This window comes from Pteropus alecto, unplaced genomic scaffold, assembly GCF_000325575.1.
Source record: "Pteropus alecto unplaced genomic scaffold, ASM32557v1 scaffold45, whole genome shotgun sequence".
NCBI classification, from domain to species: domain Eukaryota; kingdom Metazoa; phylum Chordata; class Mammalia; order Chiroptera; family Pteropodidae; genus Pteropus; species Pteropus alecto.
In genome coordinates, this window is record NW_006442491.1 from 12,365,417 (window position 1) to 12,387,808 (window position 22,392).

Sequence of the window (22,392 nt, forward strand, 5' to 3'; positions counted from 1 at the left end):
GACTGTTAAATCTGGATTGTGGTCTGTTTTTTTTCTGGAAGGGGGGTTGCTTTAGGGGTTCAAATCATACTGCAATGGTCCACAGGGAAAAGTACTCTTTATGCATCCCTTTAAAAAAAACAAGGCATCTATTTTGGGGGTCGATTGAGTTTTCTGGGTTTCAAATATGAGTCCGAGGTCACTGCTTTCCTGGAATAGCAGGGAGAGGTAAAGGAGAGATTCACAGAACTTGCAAGTCCCTTTATAACCACCTCCCCAGTTCCCAACTTGCCTTTCTAGACCCATATGAGATTTTAGTACATGGCTTATGCAGCCCTAAAATATACTGCAGCATTCCCCAGCAGTATCAGGGAGGCAAAACCTGCCAGTCAGAGAAGTGATCCTGAAAACACTGGGGATGCAAGTTATTAGAAGTTGGAGAGCAAGCAGAGATGTGTTTTTTCGGCATTCTCTGTTCAGACATCTTTGCTCAATGGATAAGTGGCCTAGAGACTCAACCAAGCCAGGTGGCTCTGTGGCTGTAGCTGAAACAAGCCCGCCTGTGCTGGGCCCAGAAGTTGCAGGTTGCTTACAGAAAACTGTCCAAACCCTCCGTTTCAGATTCACAGAATAATGCTGTTAAATGTCACAGAGCTTTGCTACTCCAAGTGTGGTCCCCGGACCAGCAGCATCAACAGCACCAGGAGCTGATTAGAACTGCAAATGCAAGGCCTCCGATGCAGATTCTGAATCAGAATCTCCGGGGAAGTGGGGACTGGGGTCTGTTTTAACAAGCCCTCTAGATGGTTCTGATGCATGCTCAAGTTTGAAAACTGCTGTGATAGATTAAAGTAAGTCAACAGGTGCTGAAGTAGATGACATTTTTCTTGAGTGTTGGAACATGGGACCCCCAAGCTCCTTTGATCAGAGACCTGGAGTGAAGAGAAAGGTTTGACCCTAACGCCCTGCTTTCTGGATTACTCAGGGAACGATAGATATTCTCACCAGTAGAGGGAGATGGTCCAGGTGTCCCTAAGCAGGTGACGGGCAGAGTTCTCTGTCCTCTGTCAGGCAGTCCCCAAATCAGGCTCGAGAAGGAATTTGCTGGGGGACAATCTAATTCGATTCCACTTAAGAATCACCTAAAGCTGCTAAAACTACAAGTGGCTTAGTTCCCAGTCTCCTGATTCAGAGTTGGGAGTGGAGCCCTGGAACCTGCATTTGTAACAAGCCGGCAGGTAATTCTCATGCAAGTGGTTAGCAGACTGCGGTGTTTAGAGCAGCGCTCTAATATTTCATTCAAATCACCAGGGTCTTAAGAAAACGACAATTGGGAGGCAGAGTCTGGGATGGGGCCTGAGACTCTGCATTTCCAACAAGCATCCCAGTGATGCTGGTCCCTGGATCAACTGAATTTTGTACAGCAAGGATCTATGTCTGACCTACATTTTTAAAAACCTGCCTCAAAATCCACTGAGATGGAGAGAACAAGAGGTAGTTATCCAAGAAAAAAGTAAAATGCGCTATTTGGTAGTCAGACAATTCATGTTCTCCACAAACACACATGTCCACCTGACAAGAAACTAAATCAGAAAAGAGAGCGAACTAAATAGAAAAGGTCAGTGGGAAACAACCCAACTGGAATTGTGGGTTAGAACTGCAAAAATAAAAGGCATTAAAATTGCAATTAGAGAGCAAAAAAAAAAGAAGAAAGAAAGAGAGAGAGAGAGAGAGAGAGAGAGAGAGAGAGAGAGAGAGAGAGAGAGAGAGAGAGAGAGAGAGAGAGAGAGAGAGAGAGAGAGAGAGAGAGAGAGAGAGAGAGAGAGAGAGAGAGAGAGAGAGAGAGAGAGAGAGAGAGAGAGAGAGAGAGAGAGAGAGAGAGAGAGAGAGAGAGAGAGAGAGAGAGAGAGAGAGAGAGAGAGAGAGAGAGAGAGAGAGAGAAAGAAAGAAAGAAAGAAAGAAAAGAAAGAAAGAAAGAAAAGAGAGAAAGAAAGAAAAGAGAGAAAGAAAGAAAAAGAAAAAGAAATCTTGAGGCATTTAGGGCATCAACAGTGGCTACCATGGAGATGAGGTGAAAGGAAATAATTCACAAATACATTTTGAGCTTCAGGCCACAGCAGACACATCTGGACATATTAAAATACCTGCAATGTTTTGGTGAACTGTAGGCACCTGGCAAAGTGGTCAGTTCTCTGACCTAGGAATGTGCCCCATTCCATGGGGTAAGTCTTCCAAGCTGAACGAAAGCAACCTCCTTCTCTGTAGATGAAGAATGTACAATGCATGGAGATTAAGAACTTTGTCCAAAATCTCACGTTGTCTGTGGCTGAACCATGGCTAAAGGTTACTTCCCTAGACTTCAGTGTAGAATTTCTTTTATGAGAGTGCTAGTTCACAAATTAGATGGCACATCAGAGTTAACTAGGGCCTTACAAAGTCTTATTTCTAGCAATTCGCATTCAGGAGTGGGGGCAGGTCTTAGGAATCTGCATTTTATGGGATTCTGACATGGCAGGTAGAGAAGGATAAGTTGCCAGCAGCTAATGGCAGATTCTCCTTTGTTGTCCACAAATAGGTGATTTCAAATAGAGAAATACCAGAAAGTTCAGTGGATTTCTTTTTTTTCCAGTGTGAGTTTGTTTTGGAGGTGTGGCTCAAATGAACTGGGACCAGAATTTTGAGACCAGCATTTTGCATCTGCAGTACACAGGAGAATAAAATGGTTCACTAGAAATGGTAAATAAATTTCAGACGTTTTTGATAGGTGTGTTCCTGAGTCACTGAGTTGAGAAGAATTCTGAGGTTATATCAAAAAAAAAGAGTGTGCTGCAGCTGATGTATGATGTGTGCCACCAGGTTTAGCAATGAGGCGAGGTGGCTCACGTGTCAAGCAAAGCGTTTACCAGCAAAGGGAAAGCTTATCGGTTTTCTCTGGGTGTGTGACAGTCCTCCCAAAAAAGAATTGTGGCTGAGCAATTTCGATACGTGGAGCTCAAGGACAACAGAAATATGAAGCAACTTCCTCCCACAACAGAATTATCTTTGTATTTTACTGCCATGAGATTATCTCAATAGTTTAATAATAAATATCATGGCATCCTGGGAAGGCCGTTTTCCTGTTTTCTTTTGCCATGTATGAATTATTAATAAACTTTTAATAGCTAAATTTCTCATTTTTAAACCAGAAAGAGTAATATTATGGCATTATCTCTGTGTGTGTGTGTGTGTGTGTGTGTGTGTGTGTGTGTGTGTGTGTGTGTGTGTGTATACAATGTAAGGCTTAGTTTTCATGCCCACTTTTGGCTCTCTGTATGACTGGTGTTGAAGACTGCATGAAATGTCCTGTGGTTAAGGGCACAACCACATAAATGTGAACGTTTGCAAGCAGTTGCCTGATGGATGCTCTGGTTGTCTTCATTCAATGTTTTAAAGGCTTGTGAGCGTGACTTCTGAAGCCAGTGTAGGGGGATGTGAATCCCGGCTCTGTCATGTTTTAACTGCACAAGCCTTGGGCAAGTTACTTACCTTCTTTGAGATTCTTGGACAAGTTATTTACCCTCTTTGGGATTTATCCCTATTTATCTGTAAAATAGGGATAATCATAATAATATTTACTCTTAAGAGCACCTGGGTTTGTGGTGAGGGTTATATGAGTTTATGCTTGGAACGCTGCTTGGGACATAATAAATATTAGCTGTTGTCACGCTTATGTCATGCTTGGTTATTGATACCTCTCTGGCTACCTTATAGGAGAGCTCAATGTAACAGGTGTAACAATCAAGGATGGATTTGTAAATTTTGTAAATAGCCTTTCATTTTGTCTAATTTATATAGAAACATTTCTTGGAGAAAATGAATACATTAGATTTGGAGATATTTCTACAAAAAAAAAAGAAATAATGCATCGACAAGTCTGGGAACTATATCTAGTACCTGGAAGAAAGATACTAAAGCATTGTTAGAGCTCAAATACGACTGGAAGGGCAGAGATGAAACAATGCTCCAGGAAAGTCACCTGCAAATCAGAGTTGTCACAGCAAATGAGGTACTAAATACATTGATTAAAGAGATACTCCCTTTAGTTAGAAGAGAAATAGCAATGAAACAGAATAAATTCTTTTCTCTTCCACTGATCCTCGGAAATGTGAGAAAGACTATGTGCCAAATTATGGCAGCATTCATTGAATGTCTATTTCCTAATGAAACAGAATCGCGAGCTGGTAAATGTAATATGAATTTACTGAAAACAAACTAAAAATATCGACAGTTATAAAATCGGTTGCTTCAAAAGAAGGTCTCTCTCCACAGATGCATTAACAAATGATCATACTTAACTACTTATAAATTCCTCAAGCTGAAATTTGGTCATGACCAAACTGCTTTTTTAAGATTTAGTAATAGAAGTTACTAAATTACAAGAATTAGTGAATTGAAGCATGTGTTTCGAATTAGTTGGACAAAGGAAATTAGTAACCTGGGAAAGACTTTCAATAATAAGGAGTAAAAAAGGGGCTTGAGAGCCAGATTAGAACAGGTTCTGTTGGTTTATAGTTGAGGAAACCAGCTTAGGTCATTGAAATGAAAAAGAGGACTATTGCACAAATGCTAGTTTAAGCAATGGTGGTCAATACTACAGAGTCTTCAGACATTAATTCCATGGATGAGAATTTTAGTTTCTTGAATTTTAATTCAATATAGATTAAAATTTTTCATTTTCAATCTCTTTAAATTGAATAACTACATGAAAAACCAATATCCCCATATTTGATATAAACGTGTCTGACTCTGGTCCTTTGTCATGAAATATAAAAAGTTCAGTCAAAATTACCTTTTCTTTGTGTAGCTCAGCAATAAGTGCAGGCTATTTTGAAATAGGAAAATATTTGCCAATATTAACGAACAGGGGAAACCAATGGGAAGAGAATGGAAGGAACATTTTGTGGTCTGAGTTCTGTCTAAGTGCAGAGTGGCAGAATAGAATTTACAGCTGTCCCTCTACAGGCTCCAATGTGCACGAAACTAGTTATTTTAGTATGGCAAAACTGACTATAAATTTGCATGCAACAGAAGGAGCTAATGAAGGAGGATTCGAAAAGTGGCCCACTACAAAAGAGACATGTATTATGTAAAAGAAGTGTTTCACTGCACTGTAAAAAAAGGAGTCCTTAATTGAAAAATCCTACTACAGCATGAAAATAGATTTCGCAAGTCCAGTGGATTATTTTAATGTAAATGAGATTTAAATGAATGAATTCCACCGCATTCAGATGAAAACATGCCATCTAATATACAACATAATCGAAGAACACCATTAACAATGTCATATAATTTTACATTGGATGAACAATTATTAAACATGCCCTACTTGGGAAAAGGACTCCCTACTGAATGTCTTAAATACTTACGAGTCCACGTGATTCTCAAAGGAAAGAAGAATCGGAAACGGTGAAGTCTTAAATGCACACTCAGCGATTGCTTCTATCACCTCCTAAAAATGAGAACACATGCACATTCAATATGCCAGAATTCTAATGTGTAGATTTTTTCTTTGGGGTTACATCCATTATGTGGCTATCTTTCTCATTCATAAAATTGTCTCAAATGGTCTGAAATGGCTGGAAGGGATTGTGAAAGCTGCTGGACTATAAATTTTCTGACTCTTAGCAAGGTATTGAAAAGAAAAATGAATTTTGGTGGAGGGGGTGATGCAACTGTGAAGGAGAAGGGTTCTTCTATTTGCTAATTATATCTACTTTTTAAAATAATGAAATAAATCTAATTATATTATTAAAATGTTGGACAACAAGAGAAGGCAAACATTTTTACTCATAAACTCATGCTTTGAACCAAACCACTGTTGGCATTTGGTTATATTACTCCTAGCTTGTTTTTCATGTATTTGTATAAGTTTTCACTATAGTAAGTGCTCTTTGTATTTTCAAACATTTTTATGAGATTTAATTTACCCATTTAAAGTGTACAATTACATGATTTTTAGCATATTCACAGAGTTGTGCAAAAACCATCCGAACCTAAATTAGGACATTTTCACCCCCCGCCCCCCAAAGAAATCATGTACCCATTAGCAGTCACTCCCCATTCCCCCACTCCCACTCCACACACCCAGCCCTAGGCAACCACTAATCTACTTCTGTCTCCATAGATATGTGTATTCCAAACATTTCATATAAAAGAACCATATGAACGATATGTGGCCTTTTATGTCTGACATCTTTCATGTAGCGTACTTCCATTCATCAATGCTGTAACATGTATCTGTACTTCATTCCTCAATCTGTATTTTAAAAAAGTGTATGTCATAAGCTTTAATATCTGTATAAAATTCTAGGGAGTAGCAGTATCATAATTGATTTAACCATTACCCAATTGTGGGACGTATTTTAAAAGTTATCATTGAAGTAATTGTACAAAGCACATCTTCATTTTTTCCTAATATTTGAATTATTCTGGGAATAAATTCTCAGAAGAGGAATTATTGAATTAAAGAATATGAATACTTTTGAAGTCTCCTGTGTGTCTCCAAATTCTTATCTTTGATTGCCTAGAATAATATATGAAGAACCAGATTTCAATGCTATTCACCAGCTTTGGGCATTATTTTTTCAAAATGTTTTTCTTATTGAACTGGTATTAAAGTACAATCTCATTACTTTTAATTATATCACTGTGAGTACTATTGTGGTTTCACATACTCAAACATTTGTTTTTAGTTGCATTTATTCTTTTCGTATTCTCTTTTCAAGTAGGAATGTCCACTCTCATTCCTTATGTCTAAGCCTTTCCCTCTACCTTCTCTACCTTCTTTAAACAATGCATAGCTTTCCTTACATCCAAGCCAGAAAGCTATTTCCCTGTCCCCAGAGTATAAATAAGGCTTTCTAATTCTGTGCTACATTTGCAAGAAAGATTTGCCTGCACGGAGCAAAAGCATCGCTCTCATCATTTTTTAGAAATGAATTCACAGATTGCCTTTCATACATCATCAGTTTAACTTTTATAATAGTTGATGCCATCAAAAATGAGTGCACTATAAATAGCGAGCTACACCAAGGTTTTAAATTCTTTATTTGATTTTTTTTTTTTTTTGAGCACAGGCTTTGGATTCAAACAGACTTGTGTTTGAGTCCTACTTCTTAGCCTTCCAAGCTGTGTGACTTTGGGAAAAATCACTTAATGCCTCTGTGCATTGGCTTACTGACTTGTAAAGTGGGGGTGATAAACTTCATTCCACAAGCCTATTGTGAGAATGCATTGAGAGAAGATAAAGAACCCAGCTCATGATGGGCATATATTCTCAAATCAACTACAATTTCTTACCTTGCTGGTGACTCCCTCCCCACTTACCCTAAAACTTACCTCTAGGCTCTTACTAATACAAACAAGAGCTACCATTAAATGAGCATTTATTGTGTTCCAAACGCATATCTTATTTCAGGCTATAAGCATTCCAGAAGAAAAATAATATCAATCATTTAACAGATTATAAAATGGAGGCTCAGAGATATTAACCAATTTGCCAAAGATCACAGAGAGAAGTACCTAGTAAACCCTATGAAAGTTTGTCTGACTCTAGAGTTTATGCTCTGAACCTTTGCAGTAACTTCCATGCAGCTAATGAGCTTAACCACATAAGATCAGAGCCCTTGAATAATTGAGAATGGATATCAAAAAGGAAGTGAGTGATAAGTGGATGAAAAGGGGAAGGGAGTATATTTTGTTTATTTAATAAATTGGCTCTATTGTGTCAGCTAAGGGCAAAACACATTAGAGCGATTCTTGACTTCTCTGTCTTTTACATCTTTTGATTCATCAGCAATCCTCCCCAAAATATATCCAGAATATAACCACATCTCAGCACTCATACCTCTGTCATCCTAATTAAAAAATCTTTGCAATAACTATTGTGGTAGATTTTATCATCATTTCTATATTTCACTACCTCTTTCTCTGAGATCTGTCAATATTAGGCATGGCCATTTGTTGGTTTTACCCAGTGAAATATGTGTAAAAATGGCATGTTCTGCTGCTGCACAGTCTTCAAGAGCCATTATGTGGTTCTGCCATTTCTCTTTTCCCTCTTTCACAAACCCAGCGATATCACAGATTGGGACTATTCTCTCCATATGGACTGCAGACAGTATCAGTCAGAGCAACAGCTAATGCCAAACCTAAGTGAGAAATAAATCTTTGTGGTTCTAAATCACTGAGATTCTGGAGTTTTTTGTTATTGCAGCAAAACCTAGCAAAGGCTGACTGATAGAGCCTTTTAACTGCTTTCCTGGCTCTTATGTTTGCCTCATGTATTATAGACCACAGCCAGAGTGATTGCTCCTAAACATGAATCAGATGATTTCACTTCTTTGGAGTAAAATTTTTTCATTGGCCTTCTATTTCACAGAGTGAAATACAGATTCTTTATCAGATCTGGCACCTGCTATCATTTCCTTTTCCTGTTCACTATTGCTTACCCTGATACAGTTTACCAGCCTTCTCTTGCTTTTCCTTGAATACACTAATTTCATCTCTTTGTTCATCTTTTTCATGTCTATGTTTATCTTTGTTGCTTTTGTCAGAAATACTCTTATCTGAAAGCAAAGCTTACTTCCGTAATGGGGGGTCTGTGTCTCTGCTCAAATGTCATGTAATCAAAGTCCTTCTCCCACCTTACTGCTGAAAATGGCCTACCTACTTCTCCTGCTTCTCCCTTTTCCTGCCTCTAGTGTTGTGCACTTCTGGTCTTGTGCACTTAAATGAAGACCTATGCTTGCAGTGGAGACTCCAAGCTCATATGCCATAGCCTTCTCAGCTCCCACTGGGTCCCTAATTTGCCACACAGTTTGGGCTTCTGGTCTCTTCTTAGAGGTGAAGTAGATGCTAGGGGTTCTGTGTGGAGGGCACCCACAGCCTCTACCACAGCAGCCTTACAAATGACTTAATTCAACCCCTGCCCTCACCCTGACTTAATAATGCCTTGCATAAATAATATCACAACCATTATATCTATAGAGAGAAGCTGAATTGTGAATTCTTAAATTTCAATTATAATATCAGTAGCTAAAATTTATAGCGTACTCACTGCGTGCCATGCACTGTTATAAGCAATGTCTGTATGTTAAGTAGCATCCTTAAATGCTGGTAACAACCCTAGGGAGGTGCTCCATTTTGCTCATAAGAAAGGGGCTCTGACTGGTAAGGGTGCTTCTCCAAGGTTTGCAGCCAGCGAATGGGAGAGCTGAAATTAGAACCCTGGTGTCAGCTCCAGAGCTGCTTTCTTACCCTCTACAGACCCTTTTCTCTGTTTTCCTCCCATGCTCTCTCTCCTCCCTCTCTCCTTCTCTACCATAAATTTAGCCACCAGCTTAGGAGAAACCTATTTGAATCTTTAAAACCAAAGAAAATGGTTACTGAATTTCGTCTAATAATTTTAGTGGGGAGCACCCGAAAACTCCAGAAGTTCCATTGTAGGATTTTTTTTTAAATGCCTTTACGATATTTTGCATAGTACCCATAATCCTTCAGGATGAGAAAAATAGTTACAAGTTTTAAGTTTCGTTCTTTCATATTTTGTTCTTTCATTAGTGGACACTGGAATGTGAAAGCACCTTACTGTGCAATTACTCCTTATTAAGCCAAAATCATTTTTCAGAGACTGTTAACACTGGATTCAATAATCTATAAACCATATGGCTCAATTACTAACCTCCAGTGGGAAAAACTGCCCTTGAAATCCTTTATCCTTGACAGACAACAGCAGGGTGTATTTGATATCCATTTTATGTGAGCATTTATGGAGCCGTTAAACTGCATCCTAAATTATTATTTCTCTCAGAGAATGAAGGTTTATTTTCAGAAATGCTCCATTTAACCACATACTCAAATTTAATATATTTTCACCATATATGTTATCACATTATACAGTTTTCCATCTTAAACGACTGTTGGTTACAAAGGAGCTACAGGAAGGGAGAAAAAGGAGCCCTTTGAAGATGGGGTGGGTGGGTGTCCACTGTTCGGAGGAAGGAGACCAAGTGGGAGCAGAGATAATGAAGACTGAGTGGCGAATTACTATGTCATGGCCATAGAACTGCTAAAGCTATGAGGCAAATAAAGAGAGGAGCAGCTAAACGGGATTAATAATAAATAAATCCAGAGTGCAAAATAAAAAGCCCTCCAGAAAGAGAGTGAATTACAGCATGTCCTCTTTCTCAGAACATAACCTTTTATTTTGGTCCATACAATAAATAAGAGGTAAATGCCAATAGGAACTTTAGCTTTGGGGGATATATCGCACAGAAGCTTTCTCGATTATATAGACCAAGAGCAGATAAACTATGTGACATAAAAATGACAAACTTCTGTAGTTAGTTCATTTTGCTGCTGCGATACATGCTGTGGAAATAGAATATTGTCTAAGTACACCATGAAGGTCAGGTATAAATATATGGAGAGTTAGGAGAATCTTTTCACTGCCCTCCAATATATTATACATGGAATTTCACACGTGAAAATAAAGACAAAATTCATTTATCTGATAAACAGAAGCAAGAAAAACTAAAAATGAAAGCTATGCTGTAATTTGTGTATTTGCTCTGGAATGAGAAAAATCACTTAAAAATAAAAAAGACATCTATTGAGCACCCACTATATGCCAGATTCTTTTCAAAGTGCTTGAGACAGATCAGAGAACAAAATAAAGATCCCTGTCTTTTGGAGCTTACATACTAGTAGAAGTAGACAGACAATAAACAAGGAACATAATAATTAAGTAAATTAAGCAGAATAGTAGAAAGTGATAAGTGCTAGTTGAGAAACAGAAAAAGTAAAGAGATGGGGGATTGTATCAGGAGTGTGGGAGTGGGCGTGGTGGCTGGTTATAGTATTCAATAGAGTGGTCCCAGTAAGACTCATTGAGAAGGTGGCTTTTGAGAAAGTCTTCAAGAAAGTAAAGGCGAACCATGCAGATACCTGGGGGAAGAGCATTCCAGGCAGCCTTGACCTGTGACGAGGCTGTGAGCAGGAGTGGGGTGGGGGGGAGTGGGGGGGCTGCCTACCATTGTCAAGGAACAGCAAGGAGGCCCGCTGAGTTGTAGCTGAGCGAGTGAGAGGGTAATTGGGGGAAACTTGTCCCTCCTTTCTCTTCTTATCCTTTCTTACAAAGTCACTGTACACGGCGGTTTCCAGAAAAGCAGAGCACACGCTGATAACCATGCAGAGCAGGACCGGGCCTAGGCAAGTGAGGTATCTAAATGCGAAATTTAGAGACACCATTCTCAGGTGACAACTCTGTATTTACATGACACTGAGAATAAGCGCCTCCCTAAATTTTTCAAGCAAGGTGCCTCCCTTGCTTCACCCTAGACCTAATCCTGATGTAGAGAATTCTTGCTCTGTTTATTTGTCCACAAAATAGGTTGGCATTTCTACTCCCCACCCTCATCGTTGCCTGCCACCTCCACTACTGCCCATATCTCTGCAAGAATGATCTATCTTGCAAAATGCAAATTAGCAAGGAGCATGGCTGGACAAACTGACCAACAGGGTAGATGGGTTTCCTGCCCATATCCCCAACACTGGATGGGAGAGAGAAGCAGCAGTATTCTGGGCTAGATCTAGTCTCTTAGTCTCTAAATCTGTCAGCAAGTATGTAGATGTGGTTGAGAAGTTGTGCTTCTAGAGCCCAGGAATAGATATTCAATCAGTTTGTGGCTCTGGGATCACAAATGTGATTGAAGAACCGCTTGTACTGTTGAGTGCATAGGGAGAGTCACTCTGAGCTAACTTGATCACCAAAGCCAAAAAGCCAATGTTTCACATAAAATAAAATAAATATGTCTTAGAATATGCTTGGCATTTATACACATCTCACTCTCCACCCTTCCCCCCATAAATCCCTGCAAAGGAACTCAAAGATTATAGATTATAGATTTAGGATTATAAAATTTTAAGAAAATATAATTGCCCCTCCCACTAATTGAGGGGATAGTTAACAAGGGGGTGGGTGGGTCCTCCTGGCACTGGGTCAGAGTACAAGGCCATCAGTCCCTTAGCTCAGTAATGGCTCTATCAGGATGTGCTGTCTCCCTACTTCACCAGTGGTATAATAATTAACTGCTTAATTCATCAGCAGACAGATGAACCTGAATTGCACTCACCTCATACCAGGGTTATCTGTCCTCGACTTTTTCTTAAACAGCCCAACCAGTTTAGGCTTGGTACCTTAGGTATCTAACAAAGGACAATGGCAGGAACTAGGAGGGTGACAAACTATGGAAATGAAATAAAAACCTATCGATTTTCCATTAAGAAAATCAAAAGACCTTAAGAGTGCTCAATTTCTAGAGCAGATACAAAGATCCTGATCAGAATTAAGGTCAACCCCATATTAAACTTTGTTGTAAAATTTAGTGAAGGGCGCTATTTTTCTCTAATTATTGTATCGTAGCTTAAATTTAAGAAATCATGATAAGTCAAACTCTCTAGACACAACAATACTAAACATGCTTTAAGGTGCTAATGATATTACTTCTGAACATGTTTTTATTGCTGTCAAGCACGGTACCTTTGATCAAGAAATCCACTTACCTCAACTAAAACCTGGATATCCCTTAAGAATCTTTCTTTTTTCACTGTTCCCTCAAGTAATAGCTGTTTATTTTATCACATTGCAAGTGCCTCAGGGCAAAATGCTGGAGATGGGGAATTATTTGCTATCAATGCTACTTCTGAAATAGTACTTTTCACACTTCTTATTTTAAAAAACAAACAAATATCCAGTCCTCGTGAAGCAGCCAAACACAATTTAACCACTTCCTCATATCTGCCATCTACTGAGCTCTCCTTTATTCAGCAAAGACTTTGGCAAGTGGCTCATGGTTGGCTTCTTCATCCAAAGTTTCGTTACCAATCTTGGTGATGGTAACATCTATATTAAGAGGCCCAATATTCTGGCCTCTTAGCACTCAATGGCTCTGTCCCACTCTACCTTAGCTACCCAAATACTTGGGCTCTGTTTCTTTGGTTGATTAGGGCAAGAGTTAGTGACCCAGAGCCAGTTTTTCCCAGAGACCCAGGTAATTCAGGTAATGGGGCTCATACCATGGGACTTGTGCTCTAGAGGTTGCCTTCTGGTCCTTCTCTGCTAATTCTCTTCGAAAGAGGTGAGAAACCTTAGTCAGCCAAAAAAACACGTCCCCTAAAGCCCACATATCCCCTTTCTAGATTACTTTGTAGGGTACCTAGGACTTCAGAGTTTCCCACTCAAATGCCCCCAAGCTCCTGAGGATGGCTCCTTGCAGGGGTATAAGCAGAACTTGGTTATTTGGGGTTGGATGTCCATATAAATGAATGTGAGGCTCTTTAGGGTGTATGACGGATGCCATGGATGGAACGAGAAGGGAGAGGACCAAACACACCCTCATTCCTGACTAATAAGAGTGGTTACTGGTTTTATATAAATTGCAGCTTTAGTCCTGCTTCTTAGATAGGACTTATTAAGATACCCAATCATAAGATTATTTCTGTTTCAACAGCATCTAATCTATAGCAAAACCTTACTTCCTTGAGCCTCCCCCACCATCACCTAATACAAGCTCAAATCTTGTAAGTTCTTTCTAACACATTTTTACTGAGACACCACAGCTCCCCATGACATGTGTGTTCTTTCCTTTCATAAGCCGATAAACCCAACTTTAACTACAGGTGTTTTCCTAGGAGTCTTTGACCTGTAGGTATCAATGTGCCAAATGCTGGCATATATTAGTCAATATTCCATTCCATCTATTACTATATAATATTCCATTCTGTGAACAGTAATCATTAATATCATTATTATCATCATAAAAGCAAACAAGCTAGAGATACATGCAATATTATAGATGAATCTCCTAAACGTTGTGGACTCAAAAAGCAAGACACAAAATAATGCATAGTACGGTATGAATCCATTTATATTAAGTTGAAAAAGGGTGGAACTACATTGTTTAGGGCTATACATAAACTAATACAGCTCTAAAGAAAAGCAAAGGGGTGATCACTGTAATGGTTGAGAAGGTGGTCATGTCTGGGGGTACAGGCTTCATTCTCATAGGCATGGGTGCACAGAGTGTTTCTGGGGTGCTAGTAAGTTCCTAAATGGTAGTTACATAGGCGTACATTTTATATCCATTAGGTAAACTGTGCAGATAAGTTGTATATATTCTTTGTTATGTGTGTTATAATTCTGAATGACTAAGAATGCTAAATAGACAAATAAATTGATATTTCTTTTCATAAGACAGTTTCTTTATATTTGGTTAGCATGAATCCGTTCACCTGATGCCGATTGCCCATGGATAAACTGCTAACTTTTAACCTAAATGTTAACTGTGCCATTCCTCTTTGGAATGGCAAAGATGATCAATGGCTTATGGACTTAATTATAACCACTGTGACTTTCTACCTTAGGAGGCGTTACCCTACAGGGTCCAGTCTCCCCAGCTGCCTCTCTTAGCCAATTCATTTACTCCACCTTGAAGGATATTTCGGTGGTCATGGTGAAGCCGTGGGTAATGACTGGCTCCTCTTCTGCAGTCCGTCCTTTCCAGCAGTCCAGCTCTACACAGCGACAACCAGACAGGAGGACTTGGCGATACATCTCCACAGAAGAGTTTCCAGCCAGCTGGCCAGCTGTAAAACACCAACAAAAAGGACCCCAGAATCCCATGAAGCCAGAAAGACACTGGTGGCTTCCTAGAAAAGTTTTTCAACAAAGGCAAACAAAGGGTTTAAGAGCTCGAATAGTTGTTTTCAGCCTTCCTTCTACCTCAACATACCAGAAGGTAGTGGGACAATCACAAATGTAATTGTGACTCCTTAGCAGTGGTTTGGCAGAAGAGAGAACATCAGAAAGAAAGCATTGTAACAATAACAATAATTCATGTTTAGTAACTTACCATGTGCCAATTATAGTTCTTTGAACCTTAATTGTTTTACTACATTTAACCTTCACAAAAATCTCTCTGGTATAACGACTTAAAAAAAAATACTTATTTTCAGATAGTGAAAATGACATCGATTATTTCATTCACCTAAGTTTCCAAAGCTGGTAAGTGGAGGATCGAGGATTATAACTTCAAAATAACCACTGTGACTTTCTACCTTAGGAGGCAGTCTTTTAATTCTGACTGACTTTCTATGAGGGAGTACTGTTGACAGGTTATTTTATTATGCAAGTCAACCCCCCTGTCATATTTGTCCAAGGCACAAATGCTTAGAAAAGATAAACATTTTCTTTTTAAAAGTGCTCTTTTATAGGAATAAATTTTAAATTTGACAAAAGAAGTGAAAAACATAAAATCTAATAATTATAAAACATTGTTAAAAAATTAAAGACAACCTAAATAGATCAAAAAACATCCCATGTTCATGGAGTGTAAGACTTAATATTTTTAAGATAGTACTACTCCCTAAATTGATGTAAAGTTTAATTCCAAGGATTCTAATAAAATAATTTTGTGATCAAATGTCTAGACCTTTCTGCAATTTGATCTCTGGCCCTGCTCAAATGATTAAGCTGTTTTGCAGTTTGAACTCTGACGACATGGTGAACTGCATTCCCTTTATTGTCTATTTCCACGAAACTTGTTTAACCAATTTATTTTGTAGACTCCAGGGGAAACTGAGGTCTTGGCCCATGCCTTGTGACCATCCCCACTATGTCTTATGACCCCAGCCTTGGCCATAGCTCGTGACTCTACCCACTGACCGTGAGTCAACAGAAACTGGAGATGACTCGTAGCCCTGACCAATCTTTATCCAGCTTGTACACACAGTTTGACTCTTTGCCCTGACCAATCCACTGCAAGAGGGGCTCTCTGTGGTTACTGCCCTTAAATACTCAGCTCTACCCTCCCCTCTTTGGAATGTACTTTTGGTCTATGCTGAATGCCACAAATCCCTGCCTTGAAAAGCATGTATGAATAAAACTCTCTTTTGCCTCTCAGAAGGGTCTTCTGGAATTTCTATTAACAATTCTTATCAAAATACTGGCTGGCTTTTTTTGCACAAATTGACGAGTTGATCCTAAAGTTAATATGAAAATGTAAAAAATCCAGAATAGCCAAAATGGTCTTGAAAAATAAGAACAAAGTTGGAGGACTCACATTTCCCAATTTCAATACTTAACTACGAAGCTACAGTAATCAATACAGTATGGTACTGGCATAATGATAGAAATATAGATGACTAAAATAGAATTGAGAGTCCAGAAATAAACCCCCATGTTCATGGTCAATTGATTTACAACAAGGGTGCCAAGATATGACATTGCAGAAGGAATCACCTTTTCAACAAATGGTGCTGGGACAACTGAATTGCCACATGTAAAATAATGAAGCTGGATCCCTATCTTACATCATGTATGAAAAACTTAACTCAGATAGCTTAAGTTTCTAAATGTAAGTTAAAAAAATAAAACTATAAAACTTAAAAATATATATATATATATTTTTGGTTTTTTTTTTAAACTATAAAACTCTTAGAGGGAAACATATTTGTGACCTGGATTAGGCAACGGTTTTGTAGACATGATACCAAAAGCACAAGCAATAAAGGAAAAAAATAGATAAACTTCATCAAAATTAAAAACCTTTGTGAACAGAACTAAAATACTCTAGCGAAGTGATGAGAATTGTAATAATCAAGGCACCCGAGAAGTCCGAAGGCAGAAATGAAAGCCAAACTATTTCTGTTTCACTTAAGAAGTGAATGGAAGGCACTAATTTCTTGATCAATTATTTTATAAGATTAATAATAAATAACTTCCGAGCCAAGGCCACCATCAACACACAAATGGAAGTCTTTGCTTTTCCACATTATAGATTTTCTCTGATTTATACTCCATAAGCCTCCATTGCTGTTGTTTTATTTTTTTTAAAAAGTCAGTTAAAAGGTGACATATTGATGAAAACTGTCAAAATGACTGAAATAGACAAGATCTGCCTGATGGAGACACACACAGGACAAGGAAAACGGGACTAAATTTACTGGCTTAATTTTACTGTTTTATGCATGTCACAACACCCACTATCGGCATAACAAAAGGATCTCATTCTTGAGTTCTATAGAGCCCTAGTAAATTCACTGAAAGAGTGATTAATGATAATCATTTTTCTCTGCTTGAAAAATAGGGCATTTTAAACACACAAATGTGTTTGCCAAGGAAGAAATGTTGACCAAATAATCTAGAAAGTTCCTGATGCTAGATAATCAATTTGCCATTTATAACTGCCTCAAAGTTTGTTGTAATAAAGGTCTTTTTTTACATAAAGGGAAAGGGGCCATGGGAGTGAAGGGGAAAAGATAGTTATTTACATGTTATTTGTAAACTTAAGGGAGGGCTATTTTAGCTAAGAGAAGTGAAGAATTCAAGTAGTTCCCAGTTTAACTCATTAAAAAATGATAGCTCCTGTAGAAAATTACACTGCTGTTAAAGAATTGAGCAGATCTTGTATACTATCTAGGAAATTGTTTAAGTGTATTTCCGACTATATCCAATACCATTACATAATGTGCAATTTCTGAGTTTATTTCTGAGTTTGTTGCCTGTTAACTAACTTTAGTAGGGAAGTTTCCATGGATTTATGAGCTAGACAAGGTTTAATGAAAGATTGAAGTAGATAAATTCTTAACCCGCATTAGTGCTCTGTCATGAAAGATTCAAAGAGTTTCTAGAAACATTTATTTGAATGTGCTTGTAATTTTTTTTAATGATTCAAAGAACAAATAGAAGAAATTTAGTGTATTTTTAAAATGTTGACTAGTTTATGTTTTTAAAAACACAGTAAGGCATGGGGTTGGGTTTGTGAAATGCAAAGGAATCTGAAAAAAAACCTAAAGAATGGGAGGGTAGAGGGGTGTGTGTGTGAGTGTGTGTGTGTTGTTTTTATTGTCCAACACCTAAACCCAACAGAGTTCTTCCAAAGTAAACTTGCTGTTCATTCTTATAATGAATAATCTTTACTAGAAATGGAAGTCTCCCAATGAAAGCATATTTTGAGAAAACTCACATATTTCTATAATTGTCCTATTCCTTGGAACACATATTAAGTTCCCTGTGTGTTTTTCTTCATTTATGGAAGGTTTTTTTTTTTGAAATATATGTATTAATATTTTTCATTATTCTCTCTTCTGCCTAAAGCCTCAAAGCTAGTATATTTTTCTTTCTTAAAGTTCTAACTCATTATTATATCCCATCCCCTCATTATATTTCCATTTTATCAGAGCCAATAAACATAGCTTTTGGGGGCCTGGGTATTGCTGGGAGTTGAGATCAATAATATCTCATGAGTCATTCAGCCTGTGTTATTTCTGAAACTAGTATTTGACATCATTTCTGCCTGGCTGTGAACACCCTCTAGAATACATTCCAAGGCTGTAATGGAACTTGGGAGCTGAAGTTCCATCTTAGATTAATTTGTAATACCGCCCCAAGTCATGGATCTGCAACTTCTCACTTGACTGCATTCATTTTGGGCAGCTGGATACATCACCTGAGCTTTGTCTCAGGTTACCCAAGGCATCCACGGATGGAAGACAGCAGAAAATTGAAAATTGAAAATAACAATCCCTCTATAAACACATGCTCCTGAGGAATTTCTCATCTTGCAAGGGTAATGACTATATTTATATTTAACATTATTTATTGTTTTCTCTTTAACCTCCAGTGTAAGAAGATTCCAGAATGTGATACATTTGTTAATTCAGTGACCTTCTTAAATAAATATCATCTCCTTCAATAAATTGAAATGGGGACTATTTCTCCTTGCTTTCAATGCTATGTGACCTTCATTCAGGTCACAGTCCCATGGCTACACTTGAGAAAACTGTCCAAAATACAGAGGCTGTGTTGTTCATCTTGACTATTTCGAGGGGCATCAGTTTGATATGATCTCTCTCTTCCATGGTGTCTGCCTGCTGCCTCAATGAGACCATGAAACTCTCCTGAATATAGATCCAAAACCAACTGCCATGAAATGGCTTAGGTAAGAAAGTGGGAAAACAACTTTAAGCATATGCTTTACTAATTATAGGAACCTCACCATCAGGGGCTGTGTATATTCCCAAACATTTTCTCTGTAGGAGACGAAATACTGGGGGATACAAAACTGTCATGAGATATGTTCCTTACCTTCACCATCTAGGTAGGGAGGCAAGTGTAAATAAAGGAGAAGGTTCTTACATGCCAGGGTAAACTCACCCCAATGTTATACTTCTGGTTGCTTTTTCTTTCTGCTCTTCCTCTTTCTTCTTGGTAACAGAACATTCTATTTAGGTTCTGACATGCTTCAAATTATCCTCCCCAGCACTAGGGTAAATCTTTATTCTTTTCAGCCAGTCACAGTAGTTCTGTGACCCACGTAAGTGGTTAATGTGGGCATTGCTGTGTGGTTTAACTCTGGTCTATATCTAACAGGGCATAAAGGAAAGTCTACTGGGTACAGCTGAGGAGACCTCACTCGTACAAAGGGTTACAAGACAGGGACTTTCCCTGTGCCACATGTGGATCTTATTTCATAGAAAGGCAAGGCTCAGGGTATACAGTCATCTTGAAATCATTAGGGAGCAAAAAGATGGAAAGCATCTGGGTCTTCAGTGACATCAAAAAATTCCTGATTTAATCAACCCCAAGCACCTTGCTTCTGGAGTTCTTGTTGTGGGAGATAATAAGTTCCCTAATATTTAAACCATTAAGTAATGGTAACCTATCACTTACAACCCCCAATATCCTGTTTTAATATATCTTCATGTGACAAATGAAGATATATTAGGCTTAAAAGAATTAAGCATGTAATCTACTTAGGGACAAATTTAAACATGGTCTGTTTATTTGTTAAGCACATCTTTTCATTCTTCCCGCAATTTTCATAGGTTTGTGTGTGCTTTAAACCAAGAATAAATTATAAAGATTGCCTAAGCTAACAGCTAAATGAGTAGGGCAGATGTAAAAGGAAAGAGTAACACTCAGACTGGGTTAACAGTAGATAATTGTCAAGGGCAAAAATATGCCTTGAATCATTTCTAGAAGTCTGCAGCCAAGAACATACATATGAGGAGAGGAGTTGAATGACTATTTGATACATCTGATCAGATAATGTGATGCATAAGAGGAATAACTAAAACTTAAAGTTTTTTTTTTTTCATTTTAAGCTGAATTAAGATGTTAATTACTTAGTTATACCACTTTGCCATTATCTCCCAAACAGTTTGGAATATGGGAAGATTTATGAAGAACTGAAAAACTATAGGTTGAAATGACTGCATACTGTTGTATCCTGAGAGAATTTTGTTTTGAATCAAGAGGGTAGATTTCTCAAGGAAAATAAAAAAATTAAAACATAATCACTGCCAATTATAATTGAAAAATAAAACAATATTAAAAAAGAAAAAAACAAACAAAAACAAAAATGTAATCACTACTTGATGTACTGCCAAGACTATCCAAACCCTAGAATATGACCATCATAATTAAAAATCAACTAATTCTGTGCAAGTATTTCTCTCAAGCAAAAAAACAATAACGAGTAGAGAAGTAGACATATAATAACGATAATAATGCATTGTTAAATTGATTGGTTTTCATACTGTATATTTAATTTTTATAGTTCCTTTGAATGCTCAAAACATTCCAAATATCAAAATATTCCTTACTTGAAGTAAGATTGGCATTTCTCAGGAACATCAGTTCCTAAAATGCACCAAGAAAATAAATAGGGTGGTGATGAGGGGAAGAGGATTGTCATAACCTTAAAGGGTGTGAATCTGCAGGCCTTTATTCCTGTATTAAAAACATAGTACAGTAGGCACCAATCTTTGTTTATGCCTAGCATTTTTCAAACTCCTTTGAAAAAGAAAACTTCCCTTTTCCCACTGAACACCCTTTATATAAAATAATATTTCTACAGAAAAAGTTCCCACTTGTTCTGGAAATGGCCGTAAAGTATAAAATCGAACTCATTTTCTAGGTATTGATTTTAACATTTAACTAGATTCTATTGGGTTATACATACATTGGTTATATTTTTATTTTATAATTTTCTTAATTAGCCTTGGGAAGTTTGAATTTCTATATCATTGATGTTTTTATTTACCCTAAGGCCCCTGAGAAATAAGAGTTTTACATTAGATTTATCTATTATTAAAAGAAGTATACAAATATTATATAAACCAAAACCAAATTTTACCTGTAAGTCAGAAGAGGATATCGAGCAAAACCTCAACAGCTGTAATAGTATTTTATTATTATTTTTTTTTGGCGGGGGAGAAGGGAGCTAATTATATGGAATTCTCAATTCTACTGCAGGAAAAGAAAAGACTTTGGTACTAGGACAAGGTAATATTGTTAGAATATGGATTTATATAATGTAAACTTTGGTATAATAATAAATAGAAAGTGAGCAAAATAAATTTAAAAAACCCTAAAGATCAGAACATTATTTAATATAAGTAACATTTTAAAAATTAAATATTTGAAAATATGTGAAATCTAATACTACTAGAAATTAAATAATTGGAGAGAGAATTAGTTGACTAGGTCAGAAATCATGTATATGAATCGGGCAGTGGCGATATGAGACCATTGTGCAGAAATTTGGAGACAGCTCTTTGAGTTTTTTTCCTCATCAAATAAAGAGTGGATCCTTCTCTTTCCTAGTACTGAATGCTCCACCTTTTGAAAACTATTGGCCATTAATTTTCTAACACCCTAAACCAAACTGACAAATGGAGCCAAATTCTCTACCACATCTGTGCTTACCAAGTTATTCAGAGGGAGGGCAAATGACTGATTCTGGAAGAAATTAATTGTACCGAAAATCCTTAGTGAAATGCAGTTAAAAAGGAACCTCAGAGAAAAATTTGAATAGTATTCTGTAGTTTGTCTGTATAAATATTAAACAATTTTCTTAGAACTATTACTGTGTTGAGGAAAGCAAAGGAGTAATTATGTATAATTTGTTAAGTATCAGAATTGATAAAGGAAGCACAGCTATAGAATCAAGAATTTAAATTGGAAAATAAGAGAGGCAATACTTTTGTGAACTTGTGCCTTAACAAGAAAAAAATTATCTTTTATTGTTTTGACTATGGAAAAGGTCTAGAAACAATGTTCCATAGGGCAGCGTCCAAATTGCTGTTACTCATACAATTTCTTTCCCACTAAAAGAAATCAGGGCTCACTGGGGAAAAGTCTGATTCTGTGTGTTTTGCAGAAAAAAACAAGATGAGTCTGGAAGATTTTTATGAGCCAGAAAGCAAGGATATTTTCAAAGATCAATGGGTCATGTCAAAAGCACATAGAAGCCAGCCTAAAAAACACTGCCATCAACTAAAGCTGAGAAAATTTGAGCATCCTAAGAA

At 37.5% G+C, this 22,392-nt stretch overlaps 1 protein-coding gene across 1 annotated transcript in view; it reads right to left on the bottom strand.

The window, feature by feature from the left end:
* Positions 1-22,392, bottom strand: part of PLCB1 (phospholipase C beta 1) — a 618,667-nt gene that overhangs the window by 138,727 nt on the left and 457,548 nt on the right. Inside the window, exons 11-12 of the mRNA XM_006921600.3 lie at positions 14,507-14,664; positions 5,385-5,467 (exon numbers count right to left, since the gene is read on the bottom strand). Of these exons, the coding sequence (XP_006921662.1) occupies positions 5,385-5,467; positions 14,507-14,664 (241 nt within the window). The remainder of the gene's footprint in view (positions 1-5,384; positions 5,468-14,506; positions 14,665-22,392) is intronic.